Raw genomic sequence first — 18602 nt, 5'->3', positions numbered from 1 at the left:
CCAAATGGATGGCCTCAACAAACCTCAACTCCAATTCGTCCTGTAATAATCATCTATGCATAAACTAAAAGATAACCACACAAAAATAGTGCCGCTGTTATTCCCAGACTAAACCGCTGCATCTAAATCAGGTCATCAATAAAAAAGGCATGGAGGCATCCCATTTCATAACGAACACTGATAAATCAACCCATTCAAACCGATCTCTGATACCCTGCTCCCCAGCAGTCATCTCCAGTTTAGTTAATGACAACTCCACCTTGTCAGTGGTATCCTTTACTGCTCTCCTCTCTTAATCCACATCTTATCCGACGGTCAATGCTGGCTCCACCTTCCAAGTACATCCAGAAACTGACTCTCAGCAGCTCCAAGGCATCTATCTACCTTACTAATGTTTTTGTTTTGGTTTATTTTGGTTTGGATTTTTTAACCTGAAGAGTTAACTATCTTCCTTGGCTTTTTGTTTTTTCTCTTGTCCTGTTCCTCACATGGCTGCCAAGGTGACCCGTGGCTGCAAACCCGCCACTGGTTTCCAAACTCACTTCGCTGTAAAAGCCAGTCATTACCAGTTCCCACCCTGATACTGGATACAGGGAAACTTTGTCCCACTAATAATAGAAATAAAGCCTGAAACTTGCAGAAGATGGCTCGGTGGTGAAGAGCATTGGCTGCTCTTCCAGAGGATCGGGTATGAGAGCCTTCATCTTCTACCTGGCCTATGCTGGCCTCCAACCCACAATGTAGCAAAGAATGACCTTGAACTTCCTGAATTTCCTTCTCCATATTACACATACTAGGATTATAGGCATGTACCATGCCTCCCTCCCCCTTTCAGACATGGAGCCTGGATAGATCTCCAGGCTCTGTGCACACTAGCCAAGATTCTACACCCCAAGCTGGAGATCCTACATCTTTGGTATTTGTACTTCAGCATGGCCTGGACTTGGTATTTGTCAGGTGAGGATCAAACCCAGGGCTGGAAGCATGCCAAACAAGCTCCTTGCCCCGGAGGTACGCTATCCCCAGCCGCAGCCTGTGTTTCCTTTCCTACCCCACTCTGGTTCACCTCACAGGAGGCCTCAGCACCTTTCCAAAGGACAAGGCACCACCCTCAGGGCTGTTGGCGTTTGCTCCATCACCTCTTCCAGGTGTCTGCCAATACTTTCCAGCCGCACACTGCTGACCACCACACTCAAGACTAACTCGAAACCCATCCCTAGCTTCCCATCCCTTTCTGTGACTTAAAATAGCACTTAACACATACTGTTACACGTTTCACTAAGTACTGTTTATTCAAATGTAAACGCCACAAGTGTGGGGATTTTTATCTATCTTTCTCATTGCAATATTCTTAGTACTACAGAGCAGTATTTTATATAAAGCAGGCACTCTTTATATATTTGCTTAAAAACTAATATACAGGGCTGGAGAGATGGCTCAGTGGTTAAGAGCACTGGTTGCTCTTCCAGAGGTCCTGAGTTCAATTCCCAGCAACCATATGGTGGCTTAGAACCATTTACAATGGGATCTGATGCCCTCTTTTGTCATGAAGATGTACAGGAAGACAGAACACTCACATACATAAATAAATAAATCTTTAAAAAAAACTAATATACATATACATCACTAGGGGTTACATTAAAATGAATACTATAAAAAAAATTACCTTTTTGTTTTGTTTTGTTTTTGTTTTTCGAGATAGGGTTTCTGTGTAGTTTTTGGTGCCTGTCCTAGATCTCACTCTGTAGACCAGACTGGCCTCAAACTCACAGAGATCTGCCTGGCTCTGCCTCCCAAGTGCTGGGATTAAAGGCGTGTGCCACCACCACCTGGCTCAAAATTACTTTTAAATAATCTCAAATCTTATAAAAGTAAATTCATTTGTCTAAAAAGTAACTCAGTTTTCTCTTAGTTACCTGATCTAAGTAAACCAACTCCCACAAATTTCATACAGCAGTATAATTTAGAAATGGGCTATAAGCCCTATTAATGCTTCCTAGACCCGAATATAATCAATTAAAATCATCCTTGCATCTGTAATGTTCCACATGTTGTACATGTAAGTGCTCAGGACCTGGAATACATATCTATACACAAAGTATCAAGCTTTCTCACAAAGTGAAGCAAGCGTGCCAGAGGTCGAGGCCAAGGCTGAATTGACAGCACGTGGCAGCTGGAGGCAGGAAGATCAGCAGGCCCAAGCATGGTTTCGGAGATGGTGCAGTGAGGACGGATGCTTGCCACCAAACCTGATGACCTGAGTTACGTTCCCAGGACCTACACGGAAGAGATCCGACTCCCACAAGTTGTCCTCTAACTTTCCACATGCACACCATGGCATGCCTGCACCCACCACCCACAATAAACGAAACACTTAGAAAACATTAAGTGTTTTAAGCAAAGCTGTGATATCTATATAGCAAGAACTTGCCTCAAAATAAACCAAACAACAACAAAAAAGCATGTGAAAACTTAGTCTTTGAATAGTGGCATAATTACTTAAGAAAGTAACTGTGTACATACTTGTATGTGAATACACATATGTGCACACAGATGTGGAGGTCAAAGGTTAATACCTCAATCACTCTCCACCTCATTTTTTTTCCAATATTTTGAGATAGACTGTCTCAGTGAACCTGGAGCTCACCAATTCAGCTGGATTCGCTGGCCAGCAAGCTCTAGGGAGTCTCCTGTCTCCACCGTCCCAGCCCTGGGATTAAAGACATGCTGCTCCATCAGGCTGTTATGTGGGTGCGAGGGATCTGAACTCAGGTCCTCAGGGTTGTGAAGCAAGCACTGTACCCACAAGTCATCTCCCCAGCCTGCGATCGCCCTTTAAACTGCGCCGCCCCCCCCCCCCCCCCGTTAGTTTACAAAACAACTCATACTGAGACACAGAAGCCTCTCCTCTTCCCACCCTCGCAGCTGGCTGGATCCAGAGACTCTCCAAACCTGGTTCTCCAAACACAGCAACAGACAGACACCAGGTTCTGAAGGATATCAGCATCCTTTCGATACATTGGTGTTCAACGTAAGCTACTCCAAGCTCATTTGTGGATGCTATATTTCCACTTCACATATTGTTCCCAGACCTAGACTCCACAAACAAGACTTCTTTATTAACCATCCTTCTATTAGCAGTCACACACACACACCAGGAACGAAGTTCAATTTCCTTAACACAGCAAATGAGGCCCATGAAAACCTAATTTAGTTAAGCCTATTACTGACATCAAAATGAGCAGCAATCTTGATTCAAAATCATTCTCTCCATAACCAGATCTTCGCTGTCAGTGGTGGTCTGAATGAGAATGCCCCTTACAGGCTTATCTATTTGAATGCTTGGTCCTCAGTTGGTGGAGCTGTCTAGGAAGGATTACGAGGTGTGGCCTTATCGGAGGAGGTGAGTCACTGCGGGCAGGCTTTGGACTTTCAAAAGTTCTTGTTATTCCCAGTTAACTTTCTCACTGCCTCCTACTTGTGGGTAAGGACATGAGCTCTCGGCTACCGTCCCAGTGTTATGTCTGACTGCCTGCTGCCATGCTCCCCACCATGATGGTCACAGACACACCTTCTGGAAATGTAAGCTCCCAACTCAATGATTTCTTTTGTGAGTTACCTTGGTCATGGTGTCGCCTCACAGTTACAGAAAGGGAACTAAGACACTGTTCAACTCTTTGTCACCACAAATTGATCTATGAATAGCTAGAATTGGGCCATAAAGATTTTGTCTCCCAAGAATTTAGAAGTTGGCAGGAAAGATCAGAGAGTAAGAGTCCTAAGAAAGAGGTCAATTGCCAAAGGAGCAATTTTCAACCGGAGCAATTTTACGTCTCAGGGAACTTTTGGAAACTCTTAGAAATACTCAACACCGCACACCCACACTGTGTGGAAGAGTCCTCAACAGCAAAGAACTGTCTAGAACTGTCTCGTCTAAGATGTCTCATCTAAGGAGCTGACAGACCCTGCTGAAGATAAAGGTCCAGGGCCTCTCCCAGGGACAGTCACAGAGCCTCAGTGGCGTCCGCCTGTCTCAGGGTTTGTGGTCAGATCTTCCCCTGAATCTGTGACCCACCCAACAGCTTCAACTACATTTCCCTTTTACATAAATAGCCACATTTCGGTTGTTTGCAGACAAAGCAGCCTTAGCTAGCAAAGTTATCTAGCTCAACCATTTGATACACAGCTACATATTTTAAACCAGTTTCTCAGCTCTTCAGCTGCTGACATTTGGTCCCAATGAGTTTTTATTTTAAGAGGTCTCTGTGCTGTGCATGATAGTGTCTAGCTTCTCTACCTACCGGGTGCCAACGGAACCACCTTCCAAGTCATAGTAATCAAAAACATTGCCAAATGTCCCGCAAGGAACAAAGTGCAGCGATTGACAATCACAGCTTCAAACAAGATAAAGGCTCCACCCAGACGAGGTGCAGTCTACCAGGCGAACTCATCTCCAGAAACGTAATATACTACGTCCTGAGGCTAAGGGGCAGGAAGGGAGCACTTGTACTTGGATCGTTGTTATCATTTTTCAGGTTCTGGCTGAATTAAAAGTGAATCTTTTGTCCCTGCGCACATATCTACACATGTGTACACAGAGACACAGAGTAACAAATAAAAAGGTCTAAAGGTGAAATGAAAGGTACTTCCTGCTCGATCTTCCTTTCTTCTATTTGTTTGAACATTTTAAAGAACTTCGTATTCCCTTATGGGGGGAGTGGAAGAAAAAAGATTCCCCTGTAACTACCTTCAACACATACCCTGTTCTAGTCTACAATACTTTGGTAATTTCTCCTTAAATGGCTTTTCCTGTTTCATTTCTCTTAAAAATATAGCACTTCTAACCTCTTCCTTGTTCTCACCACACTCTGGGGGTTCAGATCATAGTTCAGATCAGGCAAGTACACAGCTTTTCATTAACGTAAGAGGCACTCAGAAAACAAATATTAGGCAAGAAACAGAGATGTGGATTGACAATGCTCAAATCATTCAGTATTTACTTCAAGTATGTGCCAGTCTCTTATAAAACAATTCCTTGTCCACACTTTTCCAACACGCCAACTTCAAAAGTATTGCCCAGCCTCCAATAGTGCTAGTTTCAATCTTAAAATCTTATGGTTCGTTCAGAGTGCGCATTCTAATTTTTTCTAGACCAATGGTTCTCAACCTGTGGGTCACGACCCCTCCAGAGTCAAATAACCTTTTCATAGGGATGACATATCAGATATCCTGCATATCAGATGTTTACATTATGATTCATAACAGTAGAAAATACAGTTATGAAGTAGCAATAATTTTGTGGTTGGGGGTCACCACAACATGAGGAACTATATTAAAGGGTCACAACATCAGGAAGGTTGAGGACCACTGATCGAGACAGACTTCTTCCTGGATGAGTCCCTACAAAAGAGCCTCAAAGGACTTGGACATTTTCCTAATTCTTCTTTTCTATGACAGGACAGGTACTGACTTCCCTCCCCCAATGTATTTCAGTATTCCAGGCTGGCCTCAAAGTCTGTATGATGCTAAGGATGACCTTGAGCTTCTGAGGATAACTTTGAATTGATAACCTCCACCTCCTAGGTGCTGAGATTATAGGAATGTCTCGTCACTCCCAGGTTATAAAATGTTGGAGATTGAACCCAATGCTTCCTGCATGATAGGCAAGCACTCTACCAGCTTGGTAAACTGAGTCCCATCTCCAGAACACATATGGTAGTAGGTGAGAACCAACTTCTTCAAGCTGTCCTCAGACGCCCATACATTGGCTGGATCAAGCACGTATGTACACACTTGGACACACACAGTAAGTAAATGTAAAAATAAAATAATAATCTTAAAAAAATAAACTGCAAATGATTTCTCCATTAAAAAGAAAGAGAACGCTAGTGTTCTAGAAACTTTCTCATTTGAAAAGAAATGCTCATTACTATTTACCACACAGGTGTAAGAAATCATGAAGATTATAAGTAATCCTAAGTACTTAACTCTAAGTATGCGGATATTATCTATGTTATAAAGTAAGCCATTACACTCCCGCTCTTAATCTTCCCAAATGGACTTGTACAAGAGAATTAAAGGATAATGCCCTAAGGCACTTATCGATTGAATTAAATTTTCTTCTAGGCACACAGAGTGGTACAGCACCATTATCCTTGGAAAAGAAATAAGCAATCAAACCATTGCCTCTGGATCGGAATTATAGAACTAGATTTAAGAAAGGGTAAGTAAATGTACCTCATATGAATCAGACTTACCTAAGTCATAAACATTATTTTAAAGAGCTAAAACTCGCTTCCAAAATAAGATGACTCAGTATTGCACTGTCTACATAATTTTAAAAGAAATTCCCAACAAGGCGTGGTAGCGCAGACCTCAGGAAGTACTCAGGAAGCTAAGGTGGGATGACACTGAGCTTGAGGGTAGCCTGGGATTTGTCATGCATGAGTTACAGGACAGCCTGAGCTACATAACCTGTTTCAAATACACACACACACACACACACACACACTTTCTAATTAGTGATCTTAAGAACCAAAGACCCGGTCACAAACTTTGCTACAGTTCGTTACTTTTATGCACACATACTATATGTATTAAATTTTATTCAATCTAATGTCAAGGAAATATCTGCTGAATCACAGTATTGTTTTTATTCAGTATGTTCTCAGTGAGTGTATCACCTGGAGTATAAATAAATCGGGAGAATGAAGACTTATGTTTACTATAAAAGTCTATCATTATACCTCCTTTAATCAGTTAAAAGTATTCATTAACTTACAAATAACAGAGAGAGGGAGAGATCCTACAGCAAGGGCTCTGAATTCCCTGTCACCAACTTGGAACCGGATCCTACATTTAGCCTGTGTCTTGAGACAAATATGGAGAAGCCGAGAGCAGTAACAAACTGCCAGTTTACTGAGTCATGTTTCTGACTAAAACTGTGTTATGAAATGGAAAGAATGATCCGCCTTGGGTTCAAACACCAGAGGCGTTAACTCCCTGAAATTAAAAGGGTCCTCGGAAGCAAAACCCGAAAACTCTCCAGCAAGAACGATGCGGGCACTGAAACGACTCGGCGAAGAACTTGCCCGAGCTGAGAAACTCTTGCTTTATTTACCCAAAACAAAAAATCCCGGTTGTGCAAACAAGCACACCCTCCCATGCAACAGAGAGAGGGACGCCAGGTAGGAACAATCGCAAGGTGAACGTTTCCCCGGGACGGCAGCCTCAGCCCCGAGAGTCCACGAATACACACACACCACACACCCCAGCAGTCCTCGGGTAACGGAACCGCTCGCCTCCCTCCGAGCCCCGGGAGCTGCCGAGCCCGACCCGGTCCCAGCCCAGCACCTGGGTGACGCCAGGGGACGTCATTCCGGCGGAGACCCCGGCCCGCCGAGCCCCGGCCACCCTCCGCGTGACTTCGTGGAGAGGGGCCGGCCGGGGGGCGCCACCAGCGGCCGGGAGAGCCCGGGACCCCGGCGGCCAGCGGAGGGGCCCGGCTCGCAACGCTCGCTCGCTCGCTGACCTGGAGAGGTGCTTCAGGATCTGTTTCTTGATGATCCCAGCCATGGTGCCCGCCGGGGCTCGAGCGCCGCTCTCTCGCTGTTTTGCTCCTCACAGCCTCCTCCTCCTCCTCCTCTCTTCGCGGCGGCCTCCTCTCGGTCCCGCCTCACCGGGCCGGGGGAGAGGCCCCGCCGGAGCGCTCACTCTCGGGAGAGACTCGAGGCCCTGGCCGAGGCCGCAGCCGCCGCAGCCGCCGCCGAGAGCCCGGAGCATGACGCTCAGGCCGCCGCGGACGCCGCCAGCGCCATCTTGGCTGCAGCATCACCTAAGAGACCGGGGGCGGGGAGAGGAGTCGGGGGGCGGAGCGAAGGGTCGGGGGCGGAGCGAGCTCGAGGTGGGCGGGACCTGGGGGAGCTCCCTGCGTCCCGCAGGTCTCTCTTCGGACTCCTACCCGGGTCCTCCGCTGCCCTGATCCAGCAGGATCCATGGACTCCCATTCCCAGGAGCTCCTGGGGCTTTCATCGTTTCTTCACCTCTCTCTAATCGTGTCTTTGCCTCCATTGCTGACTTTCTCTCCCACGTCTTACTCCATTTCCTCCGATCTCAACTTTCGGCTCCATAAGTAGCTTGGTTGGCGTTGCCCTTTTGACCATCTCAGCGTATTACCTCAGTTTCTTTTCTTTTGCTAAAGATCTTTTCCCCTTAGCCAACAGCTGTAATACAGTGTTTCCTTTATTTATTCTAACCCTAAAAGAAGTAAAATTGACAGCACGTCCTATTAAATAGAATACATCTAAAGACCTAGAAATTAGAATGTCTGGGGCCAGTGAGATGGCTCAGCCAGTAAAAGCGCTTGCCATGCAAACCTCATGACTTGAGCTTCATGCCCAGACCACCATGAAGGAGAGAACTGATCCCGAAAGAAATTCTCCGGCCTCCACTTGTGCGTCCCTAACACACACACACACACACACACACACACACACACACACACACACACACACACACATTGTTAAATGGAATGCCCATATTGAAGTCCTGGTTAATATTTTTCCAGCTGTGGTTAACCTGGAAAGATTATTTTCGCTTTTAGCTTCACTTTGTGTGTGTGTGTGTGTGTGTGTGTGTGTGTGTGTGTGTGTGTGTGTGTGTGTGTGTGTGTGAATATGTACGAAACTTTGGGCACACAAGTGGAGGTCAGGGAACAGCCCTGGGCGGCAGTCCTCACGTTCTATGGTTTCCTTAACAGCTGCTTGCAGACTCCAGGTTAACTGGCTCTCCTAGGATTCTCTTGTTGCCTCCCTCATCTTGCCTAAAGAGTGCTGGGAATACAGACACCTGGCTTTATGCAGATTCCATTCAAGTCCTCATGCTTTCGTGACTGCTAAGCCAGCTCCCCCAGCCAGTTAGCCTCACTTTTAATCATCCTTAAAATATAAGATCTGCTCTCGTAGATGGTTGAGCATGAGCCGAAGTAGGTACTTGTTGCTGTGACTGGGCCATTTTTTGCTGGTCATCTGTTACAGAAGCAGGTTTGGGGAAAAGATATAAATATTTCATATATAGTTGGCAGTCAGGCAATGCAGTCACTTGAGGTGAAAAACAACCTTGTTATAGTTATCAATGCACGAAGCATGCCAGGTTAGCAAACAAGAATTCACCACAAAAGCCATCTGAGATATTTGGAAGTAGTCGAGCTGGGTAGGGTGATGCAAAGGTGATCAACACTTTGGCAACAGAGGCAGGAAGATTGATGTAAGTTTGAGGCCATCATGATCTGCATAGCAACAGCCTCTCCAAAATAAATAAATAAATAAATAAATAAATAAATAAATAAATAAATAAATAAATAAATAAATAAATAAATAAGGTTTTAAAAACTAACTCCAAAGCAGAAATTGAACTCCGTGGACCTGTGACCCTTAACGACTCATAAAAATGCCTGTTATGGGACCGACTCCTCCTTGGGGGCTGGCATGACAGTCAGGTGTTGTGATTTAGAGCTTTGCTAGACCAGAGACGGCTGCCTACAGCTGGCCACGTCCTGTCCCTGGCCAGGTAACTCATCCACAGTCTCCTCCTGGAACACTGCTCTTCTCAGTCCCTGTGCTTGGATAAGATAATGTTCCTCACCCCAGACCCAACCCCTCTATTCAGCCGACAAAGAGTGTCTTATCTTAAAAATAACTGTAGGTGGAAATCAGCTGTATTTACAGAAGAATAAATGTTAAAAGCAACATTTGATTGAGGTTTACAGGTAACAAACACTGTTTTTCTTTTCCTTTTCCTTTCTTTTTCTTTTTTTTTTTTTTTGACTAGCTTTGTCCTGATTATGAACTATAAGAACAAACAAGTACAGAACAACAAAACAGACTACAAGGAAGTTAAAGCATTCCTAAGGTCCAGGTCAGTCTCTGAGCACAGTACAGACTGGATAGTCTGGTGCAATTCAAACTGCCAACACCCACAGGTACCTTTCCTCTGCCCTGAGCTTCTTACAGAGTCATAACAGCTCTGACGACAGCAGTTGTCTGCCTACACTAGAAGTTTTGGTTTATATGCACGTGGAGTGCACACAGGTATATGTAAAAGTTAGAAAAGAGATGGGTGAAATTAATCTTTAGCCTCTTTAAAAAATTTTTGGACCACTTTGATTTTAAAAACATACCTAAAAGGACACTTATATACCACTTATCTTCTAGTTTATTGAGAGATATGCCTGGGTTTGTTTTTTTGTTTGTTTGGTTTTTGGTTTTTGGGTTTTTTGTGGGGGGGTTGTTTGTTTGGTTTTTCGAGACAGGGTTTCTTTGTGTAGCTCTGGCTGTTCTAGAAGTCACTCAATAGACCAGGCTGGCCTCGAACTCACAGAGATCCACCTGCCTCTGGCTCCCGAGTGCTGGGATTAAAGGCGGGCACCACCACTGCCCAGCCGATACACCTGTTTTGTGTGGACATAGAACTCAAATGTCAAATATAACTCTGATATAGTGTGAAAAACTTAATTTTAAAAGCTTAAAAATGCATGACGGTGCATGCCTAGAACTGTAACTAGTGAAAAGGCAAGTTCATGGCCAGAACTGAGTGACTTGGTGAGATCAACAAAACAGAACAAAAGCCTGCAAAGGGCTGGGGGTGTAGCTCAGCGACAGAATGCTATCCCCCACACAAAGTTAGTAACTGTTCATTTTTAATGGGAATTTTTAAAAGTTATAGGCAGATATGGGAAATCGCTGCACCTTTAGCCAACTCAGATATGTGTGTGTGTGTGTGTGTGTGTGTGTATCAGGATTATTTTCTTTCTTTTTTTTTGTTTTTTTTGTTTTTTTGTTTTTCGAGACAGGGTTTCTCTGTGTAGCTTTGTGCCTTTCCTGGAACTCACTCTGTAGCCCAAGCTGGCCTCGAACTCACAGAGATCTGCCTGCCTCTGCTTCCCGAGTGCTGGGATTAAAGGCGTGCGCCACCACCGCCCGGCCCCAGAAAGGATTATTTTCAAAGTAAGCTAAGGAAAATGAAAATGAACTAGGGAATTATAAAGATACAGCTGAGGTATAAAACAGTAGAAGAATATAGGGTAATCATATCAGCTTATCTACTTGGCTAGGTTTTTGTATCTAAATAAATGAGTATGTAAAAATCATTTGAAATTTTCTCTATTAAAAAAAAAAAGGAAATTGTTGAAATAGGAAAAGCTGTTACATTCTATCCCTCCATGTCACCCAGCCACAACTCGGTGTTTTTCAGAGACAAAAGTAACGAGAGTTATGTCTAAAAAGGGAAAAGAAATTGCACTACCTCCCGAGGGCGTAGCAGGAAGGTTTATGGGTTTGGAGGTGGGGATAGTTAATGCATAATCAAACGACCTGACTTGTTTTGAGGAGCGGGGATGTGGAATTACGATGGCTCCACGTGCCTGTAGTAATAGCCAATCAGGGGGTTGGGACAGAAGGACCATAGGAGGCCTGGAGCTTGAGGACAATGAGAGAGGCTGAGTGGAGAATAAGAGGGAGAGGGGAAGAGAGCCAGAACCAGAGAGAGAGCCAGAAAGGCGCACCTTGAGAATGGAAAAGGTAGCATGTGGGTTGATGAATCACTTTAACATTTAATCATATACTATAAAACAAGGCCTTTAAAAATATCTGGGGCTTTCTGGTAGTGACAGCCTCCCTATAAGAAGACACCTCTTCAAAGGGACGCCTCCATCCCTCTCCAGAAAGGAGAGAGGAAGCAGGAAGTAGCTCATTTCTGAGGAGCTGCGGGGCCCCAGCTCCTCGTTCAAGGCTGTGAGATGCCCAGGCTGCTGAAAAGCCACCCCAGCCCTTAGCCCCAAGTGCGCACTTTTTTTTTTTTTTTTTTTTTCTGTTTTAGCTCCCCTGTTCTTCTCTGCCTGCCTGGAGGAGGAAGAACAAGGCTGACAGAAAGATGTTCCTTCTGGAGGAAGCAGGATAAAAAAAAAAGCACTCTGAGGTAAGTGGAAAACCATCCCGATAAACATGTGTCAGATATTTAAAACAAAACAACAACAAAAAACTAGGGTTGCCTAAACTAAAAGGTAGAAACTGTTTTTGCTGCCCAAGAGCGGACATCCGAGTGTGGATGTAGAGTCACGTGACCAAGAACCAGAGCTCTGACACAACTCTAGCTCAAATGTTGCCTCAGACACTTTTCATTGTGTAAATTTGAGCAAGATTTTTTTTTTTTTTAAATGCTTTTCCAGGCTGTTATTTCACCTGTAGGAGATAATAGTATCTAACTTTGGGTAATTTGTGAGGCCTAAATGAGATTGTGCACATAGTTGGACGCACACTGGTGTTACTATTGGTTGCATAACGAGAACACAAAGAACAGAAAGCTTCACGAAAACAGGAGAGTTTGCAGTAGAGGTGGCCAGGTCTCAAAGGAACCCAGGACAAGTCTCACTCGGTACCTACCGGTGGCTCCTCCCAGCACTTTTAGCCACGCCCCCTACCCTGAGCCTCTCCAGCTCAGGGGCAGGGCTTCTGCTTTCCTTCGCCCAGCCTGATTCCTATATAACCGCAGAGATTTTTGGCTACCGGGTCCTCTTGGTCTGCTTGTCCCTCTCTGGTTCTCCGTATCCCAGTCTCCTCTCACAGCTCGGATCATTCTACTGGCCTGGTTCAATGTGAACCCTCTGCCTGTTTTCTTCCTCATTTCTGTAATAAAAGTTTCTCCTCAAGCATACCCACAGCTGTCATGTCCTCATTCCTCTCTTTTTTTTTTCATCCAGAGGTATTATTTCAAAAGACGAGTAAGACACTTTAATTTGCTTGAAAAAAAATAATAACTGACTTTGGCATTAAAGACTTGGATTTGAAAGACGGCTTGTCAGAATTTTACACAACAGGAAAGGAAAGGTACTGAGCCTTTCTGAGCCCAGGGGGGGCACAAGCCTTCATGATGTAAAGATCACTCAAGCTAATAAAGCGACTCAGAAAGGCACCGGACACAACAAAATGGGAGCTATCCGTAACTCACTAGGCGGGAGTGAAACAGATGGGACCCAAGTGTGACAAAGCACTGAAGTGTGAAAGTCACCGCTATAAACAGTTGGTGATCTAAGGTTGTAGTTGGAACAGCACAAAAGTTCCTTCTCCGAATAGCAACTGCTATAGAACCCGTCATTAATTACAGCTGCAGTTTCATTGTGGAAAATAAGCGATAACCGGTTCACACTGGCTCTTCCCTGACAGAGGGAACACAAAGTACCTCAAACTAGTATAAATTTAGTAGTGCTTTAAAATGAACAGGTTTGCTAATCGGCATTCAATTTGCAGACTGTAAGATTTAATTCAGTGGCATCGCACTTGCCTAGAATAAATAAGGCTCTGGATTTGATCCATAGAACCAGAAAAGAAAAGAAAAAAAAAAGCAAAATTTTTAAAAGGTTGGGAACATGATTGTCCTAACAAATTCATAATGAACAAATGTCCTAATTTGCCTCTCTGTTGATATTATAAAACACTGACCACAGCCAACTTGTGTGAGCAAAGGGTTTATTTGGGTGAGAGGTTACAATCCGTCATTGCTGGAAGCCTGGGCTGGAGCTCCACGAAGAAACCTGGAGGCAAGATCTTGAAGCACAGACCACGGAAGGGGAACACCGCTCACCGGCTTGCTTCCTCTGGCTTGCTCAGCTACTTTTCTTATCCAATCCGGGCCCACCTGCCCAGGAATGGCACAACCCACCCCACATAATCAGCAATCAAGCAAATACCCCATAGACAGGCTCATCAACCAGTCTGACAGAAGCAGTTCCTTAAAGGACAGTCCCCTTCCTCAGGTGACTCTAGTTTGTGCAGAGTGGACAAAAACTTAATGGGCACATAGGTCATAGATTTGTGAAAAAATATTAATACAAGAACCTAAGTCTTATATATATATATTCATTATAGACTTAGATGATGCTTAAAGACTCTTTTAAAAGTTGGATTTATGCCAGGTGTTGGTGGCACACGCCTTTAATCCCAGCATTCCGGAGGCAGAGCCAGGCGGATCTCTGTGAGTTTGAGGCCAGCCTGGTCTACAGCGTGAGATCCAGGACAGGCACCAAAAACCACACAAAGAAACCCTGTCTCCAAAAAACAAACAAACAAAAAGTTGGATTTACATGCCTTTAATCCCAGCACTCAGGAGGCAGAGACAGGTGGATCTCTGTGAGTTCAAGGCCAGCCTCATCTGAGGAGACCCACAGAGGTTTCCTAGTGAAAACTGACTCAAGGTCCCAGAATCTGAGCTTGCTTTACCCAGCAGGGCTGCATCAGGGGATGATTTGACCATGGGCGTGGTTACTAGGTGTTTGGAAGGGGCTGCACTTGGCTGTGCGGTGTGCTTTGATCTTGCAAGGGGGAGGTCTTTTGCCCCACCCCTTGGCATTGTTATAAAAAGCCCTTTTGAATAAACGGAAAGGGCTGTTGGGTACTGATCTAGGCCCTCCTTAAGTCACCTGTGTTTCCGTCTGCTCGTCAACTAGGTCTCGCTTTCTATCTAATATTTTCTTATCCCTCTCTCATAAGAACCCTTCAAAAGGTGGGAGCTGGCCTCCCACACTCCTCTACAGAGCAAGTTCCAGGACAGCCAGGGCAGTTACATAGAAAAACCCTGTCTTGAAAAATCAGGGAAGGAAGGGAGGAAGGAAGGAAGGAAGGAAGGAAGGAAGGAAGGAAGGAAGGAAGGAAGGAAGGAAGGAGGGAAAGAAGGAAGGAAGGGAAGAAGGAAGGAAGGAAGGAAGGAAAGAAGGAAGGAAGGAAAGGAGGAAGGAAGGGAAGGAGGAAGGAAGGGAAGGAGGAAGGAAGGGAAGGAGGAAGGAAGGAAGGGAAGAAGGAAGGAAGGAAGGAAAGAAGGAAGGAAGAGGAGAAGGAAAGAGATTACATTTTTAAAAGGGCTGGAATGATGGCTCAGTGGTTAAGAATACTGACTGCTCTTCCAGAGGACCTGGTTTCAATCCCCAATACCCACATGTCAATTCATAACTGTAACTCCAGTTCAAGGGGATCTGGCACCACCACACAGACATACATGCAAGCAAAACACTGATGCACATAAAAATATTTTTTAAATGTAAACAAAACAAAAGAAGTTGGATTTAAACACTTAAAAATATCTCTGCCAAAGGATGGGAATGGGGTGTGCAAAGTGTGAAGGTGAAGAGAGGCAGAGATTTTATTTGTGCTGAAGCTGGTTCGGCTTGCTCATAAGAACCAATTATCTACATCTTCCCAGTTGTGACTCCTGTTTTGTGACTGCAGTGTGGGTTGAAATCAGCTATGATAATGGTAGTCTATTCACATAATAAAAATTACCAAACACTACACACCAAGGCTTATTTCCATCCTCAGAGATCTAGCTGTTAGGCATTTACTACCATACCTCTATTACTGGGTTGGATTGTAAATTAAGATTGAGGAGATGGCTCAGCAGATAAAGGCACTTTACAGAAACATGTGCACAGACACTATATACATGTATCGAAAATTATTTTGAGGCAGGCTTTCTCTGTCTAGCCCCGACTGTCTTAGCACTCACAGTGTAGATCAGGCTGGACTCAAACTCACAGAGATCCACCTGCCTCTATCACCCAAAGGAGTTGAGCCCCACGGATTGAGAACTGCTATCCTTGAGGCATGGATCCTTTCAGCAGCTCTCAGTTTGGGCTTTCACTTCAAATGAATGTGTATTTTTGAGAGATGGAGCCTTCAGTGGTCGGGGTCTTGCCCTTAGAATACCTTTTGCAGTGCAAAGCTTCCTGCCAAAATGCACATTTTACACATCTTTCGAATTCACTTTTTGCTCTCTCTCTCTCTCTCTCTCTCTCTCTCTCTCTCTCTCTCTCTCTCTCTCTCTCTCTCACACACACACACACACACACACACACACACACACACACACACACTATAGACTAGGTAAGAGAAGTAAGCAGTGATTGTTCATAGCCGGAATGCTAACCTATCTAGAAATGATTTCTGCCAACCAATTAGCCCATTACTCCTGTATTCAGCCTCACATTAACTCTGAGAACATGGGCAGAAGTATAGCTAGATTATTTGGGAGGACATAAGATAAATGAACTTTAGCCCAGTCTCCTCTGAGTGTCCTTGTTCTCCTCCAAATCCTCAAGATCTGGGGCATCACTGCCTACATTTCTCTTGGTATTTTGGTCTTCAAAAATTCTTCAGGAGTGCCCCATCATGCTCCACTTATAGTATGCCAAGGCTTTTCTACCCCAAAGTTCCAAAACTATCTACATTCCTCTTGCAAATCCGTTCCAAAGGCCTAAGAGTTACCCGGCTAGGTTATCACAGGAACAGTCCCACTTCTTGGTACCAATATTCTGTATCACTTACCTTTATCATTACTGTATAACAATAACTGACAAAATTCAGTTAAGGGAGGAAGTATTATTATTTGGCTCACAGTTGGAGGGTACAGTCATGGCAGAAAAATCATGGTGGCGGGTGATGGAGACAAGTCTGGTCCATCTACATGGTATCCACAGCCAGGAACCAGAAAGCAATTAACCACTTCAGACTGGAAGTTTGAATGGGTCTTCATATCACAATGAATCGAACTAGAATAATCCCTCACATACATGCCCAGAAATTTGTCTCCAAGATAATTCCACATCCTGTCAAGTTGGCAGTCAATATAAACCATCACAGGAGGCTGATCAGAGCTCTGATTTAGAAAAATGCTTGCTAATCATTATGCTTTCATTTCAGAAGAGAAAAGAGAATGGAGGCTGGAAAGGCATTGAGAAGCTGGTGCATTATTTCAGGTGAAAGATAAGGAAGTGCCGGTAGAGATGAAGCCAGATCAATCACAGATTCCGGAGATTTAGTCAAAGATGAGTGGACAGTAATTGGGGCTTTTAGCTTGGAGCACCGGGTGGATTTTGGAGGAATGCGAATAACTGACATGTAAAAAGTGGGTGACAAGTGATTGTTGGAGATATTTAGTGTTCAGTTTTCTGTCTTTAAGGCTTCCTGGGGATTTGGGGGGCAAAACATTTCAGACAGAAAATTCTGGTTTAGGAAGCACCTGTATTCGATGATAACTGAAGCCAAGATCAAGAATCATCTTGATCAAGAAGCCAGTAAGTGGTGAGGAAAGCCAGAAGGAAGTTTAAATGAGAGAGAGCTGGCGCACGGTAGAAACAGGATCACAAGAGCGCAGTTGAAGGATGAGGAACAAATAGAAATGATGGCTGCTGTATGATACAAGATTTAAAAGATTTGTGTGACAGGATTGGAGTAAACAGCCTGATCCATTTTTTGTTTGGAGGGAGTTTTTATTTTGTTGGTTTTGAGACTAGAACGCTACACATAGTGCCATCCTTGAACTTGCTATGTAGCCCAGGTGGGGCTGGAAGAGGTGATCCTCCTGCCTCAGCCTGAGGTCTTATCACTTCAGCGTTGAGTTGGATAAAAATAGTATGTTGGAAAAAATTAACTTTAGACATTCAGTTTTCCTTTTTTTTTGTTCCTGGTGATCAAAACCCAGGGCTTTTGAAAGCACTCTACCACTGAGCTTCATTCCCACACCCTAATTAACTTTTCCTTCCTTCCTTCCTTCCTTCCTTCCTTCCTTCCTTCCTTCCTTCCTTTTTCTTTCTCTCTCTCTCTCTCTCTCTCTCTCTCTCTCTCTCTCTCTCTCTCTCTCTCTCTCTGTTTTTTTGAGACAGGGTTTCCTTTCTTTGTGTAGCCCTGACTGTCCTGGATCTCGCTCTGTAGACCAGGCTGCCCTCAAACTCACAGGGATCAGCCTGCCTCTGCCTCCCAAGTGCTGGGATTAAAGGTGTGTGCCACCACTGCCCAGCTTTTAATATAAATCAATATAGATGTCAATAGATAAACTGCTTGATTTGAAGAAGTTTGACAGTTAGGCAGATTGACAGAGAATGATCATATACTAAAAGAAAATGATGACAGCTTAATTGATAGAATGCTTGCCCAGCAAGCATGAAGCCCTGGGTTTTTCCTGAGGAACCACACAATCCAGGCAAGGTGGTACAGGACTGTAATTCCAGAACTCCTGCAGGTAGAGACAGGAAGATCCCAAGTTCAAGAGCACCCTTCTACAGGGTAAATTTGAAGCTAGCCTGGGCTACACTAAACCCTATTTCAAAATAAATAATAAATGGAAAAGATGATAACAATATTAACAGGTACTTGACTTTAACACTAAGATCAAACAATTATATAATATAGTATGACTCATATTACTTTATTTTGTACTTGAGATAACCCAAGGCTGATTAAGTTGTTTAAACATTTAATGTCATAGTCACAGCTTGAATTTAGAGGCTACACTCTTGGCTGTGTATCTCCTGGACTTGTAAAGACTAGTTAAGATGTGCAAATAAACTGGAACAGCTTCCTCTTGTGCATCGGTTGTGCATCCCTTTTTATCAGTCTTTACTCAAAAGTATTCAGACATTTTGTAGCGGAGTTTAGATTACAATCCATTTTTTTTTTTCCGTTTTTGAGACAGGGTCTTTCTGTTATGCATCTCTGGCTGTCCTGGAACTCACTCTGTAGACCAAGCTGGTTTTGAACTCCCAGAGATCCACCTGCCTCTGC

General features: G+C 44.1%; 1 protein-coding gene across 2 annotated transcripts in view; it reads right to left on the bottom strand.

Moving 5' to 3' along the window:
• Nucleotides 1-7984, bottom strand: part of Bltp3b (bridge-like lipid transfer protein family member 3B) — a 74978-nt gene extending 66994 nt beyond the window's left edge. The window contains exon 1 of one of the 2 annotated variants that reach the window (XM_006979821.4): nucleotides 7532-7984. In XM_006979821.4, the coding sequence (XP_006979883.1) occupies nucleotides 7532-7575 (44 nt within the window). In that variant the 5' untranslated portion in view covers nucleotides 7576-7984. The remainder of the gene's footprint in view (nucleotides 1-7531) is intronic. The other variant, XM_015998449.3, reaches the window with a different exon arrangement.
• Nucleotides 7985-18602: the final 10618 nt, after the last annotated feature.

The sequence above is a fragment of the Peromyscus maniculatus genome, chromosome 18 (assembly GCF_049852395.1).
Source record: "Peromyscus maniculatus bairdii isolate BWxNUB_F1_BW_parent chromosome 18, HU_Pman_BW_mat_3.1, whole genome shotgun sequence".
NCBI lineage: Eukaryota > Metazoa > Chordata > Mammalia > Rodentia > Cricetidae > Peromyscus > Peromyscus maniculatus.
The sequence above is the reverse complement of the archived record's forward strand: the minus strand, read 5'-3'. Positions and strand labels throughout refer to the sequence as shown.